The 7,079-nt window shown below is 64.7% G+C and overlaps 1 protein-coding gene and 1 long non-coding RNA gene across 4 annotated transcripts in view; one reads left to right on the plus strand and one right to left on the minus strand.

Moving 5' to 3' along the window:
- The window catches only part of LOC105854414, a 15,798-nt gene extending 11,757 nt beyond the window's left edge, over positions 1-4,041 (plus strand). The window contains exons 1-5 of one of the 3 annotated variants that reach the window (XR_001146095.1): positions 7-183; positions 830-903; positions 1,913-2,018; positions 2,136-2,196; positions 3,126-4,041. This is a non-coding gene — a long non-coding RNA (uncharacterized LOC105854414). Of the gene's footprint in view, positions 1-6; positions 184-829; positions 904-1,912; positions 2,019-2,135; positions 2,197-3,125 lie in introns of those variants that run through there. The other 2 variants (XR_001146094.1, XR_001146096.1) reach the window with 2 other exon arrangements.
- Positions 4,042-4,117: 76 nt separating this feature from the next.
- The window catches only part of ST6GALNAC2 (ST6 (alpha-N-acetyl-neuraminyl-2,3-beta-galactosyl-1,3)-N-acetylgalactosaminide alpha-2,6-sialyltransferase 2), an 11,446-nt gene continuing 8,484 nt past the window's right edge, over positions 4,118-7,079 (minus strand). The window contains exons 7-9 of the mRNA XM_004693519.2: positions 6,792-6,875; positions 5,739-5,835; positions 4,118-5,113 (exon numbers count right to left, since the gene is read on the minus strand). Of these exons, the coding sequence (XP_004693576.1) occupies positions 4,946-5,113; positions 5,739-5,835; positions 6,792-6,875 (349 nt within the window). The 3' untranslated portion in view covers positions 4,118-4,945. The remainder of the gene's footprint in view (positions 5,114-5,738; positions 5,836-6,791; positions 6,876-7,079) is intronic.

Raw genomic sequence — 7,079 nt, forward strand, 5'->3', positions numbered from 1 at the left:
GGCGGAGCCTGGGGAGCTGGACTCCCCCGGTGCGTGGGAGCCGCGTCCGAGGGGCCGTGGTCGCGCCGACTGGACCAAGAGGCGCGGCCAGCGTTACGAGTTTGTTACTCAGTGAGGATTCGAACCCCAGAGGCAGCCCCCTCGGAGCCCCGCGGAACGAGCCAAGTTTGGGGTGTAAGTTGTGTAAGTGGCATCAGCACGGGCGGCTTCTCGTTCCACTGGCCCGGTCCTTGCCCACCTTGACCGAAGGATCCGTTGGCGCTGTGCATGTGCACAGCAGGGCAAATGTTGGGGCCGAACGTTAGTCGCGCCGACTTCTGCGAGCGCATGGTGGGGTGCGCGCTGGCACCCTGTTAGGATGGCCTTGGCGGGCGCCCTGGTTATTCCCTGGCCGCAAGGGTGGCGTGGTGTAGCCGTCGCGTTCTCCATGGCTTCGTCATAACGCTGTCCAGCCCGCGTGTGTCTCGTTGCCTGCTGGGCGGGGAGGTGTGTGGGTCACCCTTCGTGTACTACGTCACCAAAGTGAGGAAGCTGAGGGGGTCTGGAGGCCTTTCGTGCGCCAGGCCGACACTGGCACCTGACAGCACCTGAGTGAGCGCTGCCCGTGCGCTTGGAGCCACGAGGTGTCACTGTTGGATGCGGAACTTGAACTTGCTGGGGCCGGAGACCGGCCGCCGCCTGAGCCGAGGATGATCGAGTTATCCCTGTCTGAGAGGACGGCTGAGGAGTCCTGACTTGCTGAGGCTCGGCTTCTGAAAGTGACGGTCTGGAGAGCACACGCGAGGGTAGTTTCCGTTAGGGTGCAGCACGCTGTTTTTCTCTCCTCCAGTGAGCCTCGGCGTCACGGGGACATCGCCTAGGACGCTGGGTGTCAGGAGCGTCGTGTTGAAGGTCACATGCACGGTAAGGTTTTCAGGTCTTCCCAGATTCCGTTCAGTGTAGGGCCTGTCGGATGCTGAAGAATGCGGGTCTCCCCAGATGGGGGGGGGCTGTCTGGGCGCCGCTTGGCGTGTTCACAGACGGCGTCGGTCAGGGCGCTGCTTTGCGGGGTGCAGACTCCCACCGCTGAGCGAGTGAAGTAAGGCTGGGTTGTTCTTCGGGCCCAAAACAAAGGCCAGCTTTGTGTTGTCCTCTTTATTTCAGGGTTACTGAGGGGTGATGGAAGGGCTAGTCAGTTAGGCCAGCGGTTCTGCAGGGTGGGGCGGTCCCCGCGACCAGTCACCCACGCAGGGCCGTAGGCCGAGGCTAAGCCTGCTACAGGTGACCACACCTGGCTGTTACGTCCTCGTTTGTCGCAGTGGGTCCCAACTTGGTGTACAGCAGAGCCCCTCCGTGTATGGGCCGCCCCACCCACCCTGGGGGGCATCGTTAGGTGGGTGATTTCATCCGCTTTGAGCGCAGGGACTTCTGTAACGCCAGGACTGTGGTGCTGGCTGTATTTAAGTGGCCTTCGGGTCAGACACAGTGTGCAGCCTAGAGTGAAGACAGCGTGACTGTGGTGCCTCAGAGTAGGTGCCCTCTGTGGTTGACCAAAAGTCGGCACTTCACCGACGCAGGAGCCCCGGGGGGACGCTCTCCACGCCGGCGCGCGCCCGTGCTGCAGCGGGAAACCCCGTCTTTGCAGGCGGGTGCTGCCAGTGCGCCAGGAGCGGGCTCAGCGCGCTGCCGCCAGCCGCGGCCGGCTTTGTCCTGAGAGAGCGCGGTCTAGACAGCAGACAGGACGGAGCTGAGTGCGTGATGACCTCGTTATCCCTGTCTGAAGGCCCAGGAGGCCTCCCGTGTGGACTGTGGATGTCTGAAGCTCAGTTTCCCGAGTAGCATCCTAGAAAACGCAGGCCTGGCCTCAGCGCGCTGCCTGCCAGTGCTGTGTATCTCTGGAATGGTGTTTTTGTTTTTATTTCGGGGGGAGCAGTTTGTCAGAGCCACAGCTTGCGGGGCCACGAAAGGATCTTCGGAAGACACTGCAGCGGCGCTTGTCAGCCTTCCTGGCCTCCGTCAAACAGGATGTGTCTCGTGCTGTAAGTAGAGAAGGCCGAGGGGCCTGCCGGGGGGCGGGGGGCAGGGGGCGGCTCCTCCTGCCTCCCCTGAGCTGGACGTGGCATGGGGGGATCACACAGGCCTGTTTGCCTTGCTAGCTGTCTGCCGTGCGAGGCCTGAACCGCAGTGCTGAAGAGGGAGAGGACGCCCCTGTCGTCGGTGAGCTCTTACCTTCCGTCTCCGGGATCCCTGAGACCCCTCAGCCTGTGGCTGCTGGCTGCCCGGCTGAGATGCTCCTGAGGGGAGCCTGCTCTGAGACATCGCTGGGCCCTGAGCTCTTACAGCAGCCTGGCCTCGGCCAGGCTCACTGAGGGAGCCCAGAGGGCCTCGTGTGTGCCTGCCAAGACCCCGTCTGGGGTGTCACCCCTGCAACTTGAAACCCAGCAGTGTTGCCCCTCGGCCCCGAGTGATGGGGCCCCAGCTGTTCACGTAGTGGGGTCTGGTGTAGACCCGTAGGTGAGATAAGAGTCTGTCACACGTTTGGGGGTGAGCGGGAAGGTGCGGTGGTGGCAGTGGGGTGCTCGGGCCGTGGGACCTCTTGGTGCGCAGCTGCTCTCCCATCCTCTGCCCTGCGCTGGCCCAGAGCCGGTGAGCAGGGTTGGCGTGGGTCTGCTCCGTGGCGGAGTGGCCTGGCTTCGCTCCCGTGCACGTGCCAGCTCCCAAGTGGGCGCAGGCGCCTTCTCTGGGAGAGGGGGGCAGTGTGCAGGTTCTTTATCCTCAGGGCCACATAGCTGGCGGTCACTGAGGAAACTAGAGCTGGGCTGGGGTGAAATGGGGGCAGCAGCCGGTGCCTGGCCCAGCGGCTTACAGCCGGCGCGTGAAACAGGAACAGGACGTGGGGGTTCCGGGCTGCTCTGCTTCTGGGGGCCTTCAGCAAGCCGTAGGTGTGACGTCAGCAGTTTCTACCAGAGGGCTGGGCCCCGGGACGGTTGCTGTGCGGGGCTCTGGGCTCCACCTGCCCGATGGGGGCGCTGTCCTTGAGTGCCCTGGCGCGGACAGCGCCTCCAGGCCGCCGCCTCTACCCCGTTCGGTCAGTTCAGCTTTGTTGAGCCTTCTGACTGCTAATCGGTGGTTCTTTCCTTTCACAGGTTACGCCCACCGGTGGGGCCTGCACACCCTCTCCTGCTGGGCCCCAAGATGAGTCACTCACGAGCTCTTAGGCTTCGTTGTCAACAGTAGCTAAAGAGTCCTGCGACTCGAGGTTGTCCTGAGGGTCTCGCTGTTGGCGAGGTCAGGGAGTGAGGACTCCACGCTGGCGGCGCTCGACGGGACCTGCCCAGCACAGGGGCCGCTCTACCGGGGCGCTCGGGGATTTCCTGTGAAGTCGGGGACCTTGGGTTTGAGTTCTGAAGCACGAATAAAGTTCAGACTGATGCACCAGCGTGTGGGCATCAGCGAAACCCTGGGAGAGCATGTCACGTTGTGGTCACTCGGGGCACGTCCTCCCCCCCTGGGTGAGGGCAGGCGGCTTTCCCACGGTGCAGACTGCCCCTTGTGGGCGGCAAACCACTAACGGCTTTCGCACTGCTCAGATCTCACAGCCGGCAAAGGTGCCGAGAGCGGCAGATGTGGAAATGAGAAGGGACACAATTAGGGGGCCTGGGTTGGGGCCACCCTGGGCCCCCGGCGGCAGTTGCCCACTGAAGGGCACCAGCCTGGGCACCGTGTATTTCACATCCAGCCATGCCCTTTCCTGGCCAGTTTGACAAACGCGGGCGCTGCTGGCCTCGCTCGCCAAGGACACCCTGGCGCTGCCGAGGTAGAGCCAGCCAAGGGGCCTTTCCTCGTTTGTGCCGGTGGCCGAGCTCCCTGTAAACCCTGCGGGCTGTCCCGGCCCTGCTTCGCTGGGCTCGTCCCTCTAGCGGGCCACGCAAGTAGGGTCAACCTGGAGCCAGGCACGGGCCCTGGACACTGCTGACCTGTCCAGCTGAGCCTTGCTTGGGAGATCTTGCCAGCCACACCTTGGGGAACCCAACCTGGTACCCCAGTCTAGTGCCTCAGACTAAAGTCGGGTCTGGACAGCAGGTCCCGGGGCTCAGGCCTGCCAGCATCTACATATGGTCAAATGAGCCTCCGGCCGTGAAGTTGCTTCTGATTTATTGAAGCCCAGCGTGACAGCAAGGGTTCTCCGATGTCCTGGGGGCGGAGGTGGGGGCAGCACATCTGAGGGGCGGCCCGTGGGCGCCTCCCGGGCAGCTGGCCCTCAGACACCCCTGCAGGCGTCACGCTAGCACCTGAGCGGTGCCCGAGCAGTGATGACGCTGCGTCCACTCGCAGCTGCTCAGCTTCTGTTTACATCCTGTTTACATCCTGGCACCCCACTTGCCTGTGGGGCTCAGCTTCTGTTTACATCCTGTTTACATCCTGTTTACATCCTGGCACCCCACTTGCCTGTGGGGCTCAGCTTCTGTTTACATCCTGTTTACATCCTGTTTACATCCTGGCACCCCACTTGCCTGTGGGGCCGAAGCTGGTTGGGTTCTTGGATCCAGGTGAGCTGGGCTGGTAGGGCTGGGTGAGTGCGCGGCCCGCGGAGGTTTCTGCTGCACGGAGCCTGACGACCCAGCCCTGGCCACAGGCCCTCCGAGAGCGGCTGGGCACTGCCTGCCACCAGCCATGGCAGTGCCCTTGTGTGGGGCCTGGGGGCATCTGGGCTTACCCCCACCAGAGCGGCCACTGCTTGGTCAAGTTTGGGAATTGTGTCGGGCCCAGGAGGGGCTCTTCAACAGAAGGGGTTCTTCAGTGAGCCAAGGCTGGGTGGGGCACCCTGGGGGTTCTTCAGTGAGCCAAGGCCAGGTGGGGTGCCCAGGTGTATTCAGGTGTATAGTCCACCTCAGGGTCCTCTGCGAAGGTAGTAGGGTTGAGGGGAGACGGGCCCCCCGAGGCCTGTGCGGAGCAGCAGGCTCGGTCAGCGCTGGTACAGCTGAAGGATGCCGGCCGCGTGCAGGTCCCGCCACAGACCCGCCTCCAGGGACAGGTCGTGGTTGGCATAGAATATCAGCGGCTTCTTTATTCTGTCGAAGTAGTGGTCGGAAAATTGCTGGTAGTTGCGGGTGATGAAACCGTAGGCACTGACCTGGACAGAGAGCCGGCGTCGGGCGCGTGCTTCCGGCCCCGAGCCACCCCGACCGGCAGCGTCCGGGCACTTTGGGCACCCCAGCCTGAGACGTCTGAGGCGTGACCCCCATTTACAAAGGGTGGAACTGATGGCGAATGCGCCGCCGGCCCAGGTTTTGAGCTCGGATGTGGCTCCGAAGCCTCCGGCTCATGAGCCGGGCGGAAGCAGGCGCCCCCGCCGCCTGGTTTCCCAGCCCATGGGGAGACCCCGGCTTTAAACTGGCTGTATGGGGCGGCGCCCCGACGCTCAGAAGGCGCAGGCCCGCCCTGTGAAAGCTAAACCTGCACCCTGTCCCCATTCTAGAAGGTGCCATGACAGATCCCCACATCTCAAGTTGTCGTCAGCAGACCATTTGCTCATGTGCCGTGGCCCGACACTGACTGGGCAGGGGCTTGGGGCGTGTGACGGTGGGGCAGCCCTGGGGTCAGTCGGCTCCCGCCAAGACCCTCCCTAGACCAGGCCCCTCCTGCAGCTGGAGGACAGAGGCCCAGCGCCCAGGCCTGGCTGTGTGGGGGCTCACGGACCACGCCAGATCCCACTACCACCCAGACTGCTGCCACGGGCCCCAGAGGCGGCCTCTTACCTGGTCACAGGTGTGCAAAGCTGTCAGCAGCATGAGGGCGCCAGTACTCGGCATATACAGGTCTCTAAAATTTGTGATCAACTTTGATTTCAAAAACCTGGAAGCAACGGGCATGGCCACTGTTCACTTAGTAAGCAGGCTGGGCCTCTGGCCCCGGCCTCCACCCACCAGTGTCCATGGGAAGACCCCGGTGACTGCCTTGGGGCAGAACCCTTCGGCTGCAGAGCACCAGGGGGCAGAAAGGACTGGCCTGCCCCCGTCCCGGGAAGTCTGGCCCTGCGGGCCCACCCTCCCCGCAGCCACCACGCCGCGGCCCTGGCTAGGGCTCCCTGGTGCCTGGACAGGTGACGAGTTTCTCTACCCCGACTTTGGCCAGCAGTCACCGGGTGCTGGCCGGGCCCCAGGTGTGCGAGGCGCAGGCACCGGGGATGTGGACACAGGCCCCGGTATGGTCACCAGGGGCCTGGCCTCGGCTGGGCACAGCTGGGCCTCCCGGAAATCCGCCTGGCTCTCCGCCAGGGCCCGTCAGCGGCCCCGTGTGTCCAGCACTCGTGGCGCCTTTCGCCTGTACTCTGGCCTGGGATGCGGCTTTGGGCCACCGCCCGGCTCCTCGGCCGCCCTGTCGGCATTTGGGGCGGGTCATTCCCTTCTGTGCGGCCTCCCGACGCCCTGTAGGGTGCTCAGTGGCACCCACCCTCCAGTGAGACCTCGAGAGCCTCTGGCAGGAGGGAGGGGCTGAGGGTGGCAGAGGGGACCGGGAGCAGGTGGCCTGTGACTGGGCCTCACGTGCGGCCGACTGTCGCCACAGCCGGGCCACGCTCGGCCCCACGCCCACCCCGAGCCGCCGCCTGTGAAGGCGCCGGGCACAGGCCTGACTCCCGGGGTCTCCGCCCGCACCCCACGGGCCTGGCTGACCGCAGCCCGCCACCCCACCGAGGCAGCAGACGGTGCCACCAGCTACGGCCTGCAGGTCTGCGGGTCCCGGCGGGCAGCCGCTGTCCGCAGGGTGGGTGTGGGGGACCGACGGGGGCTCGTTCCGCGCCCCGCACGCACCTCTCTGTCAGGTAGCTGATGAAGTCGGGGTGTAGCAGCTTGAATTTGCTGGCAGAGGCTTCTGGTCCGAAGTAGGTCTCAGGCCTAGGACCCCCGGTAGAAGTGGACAGAGCGACCCGCCCCGTCGTAATGCGCAGAGAGCGGCAAGGTGCTGGGGCGCCGGCGGGGCAGCGAGCGGTGGGGGCGGGGTTGGGAGTAGAAGCGGGAGAAGGGGGTGTAGAAGGTGGCAGGCAGCACCGTGGGGACCACGTGCGGCTTGCTCCCCAGAAGGACTTCGGGGGGTAAGGT

The sequence above is a fragment of the Condylura cristata genome, unplaced genomic scaffold (assembly GCF_000260355.1).
Source record: "Condylura cristata isolate star-nosed mole 26May11 unplaced genomic scaffold, ConCri1.0 scaffold00038, whole genome shotgun sequence".
NCBI lineage: Eukaryota > Metazoa > Chordata > Mammalia > Eulipotyphla > Talpidae > Condylura > Condylura cristata.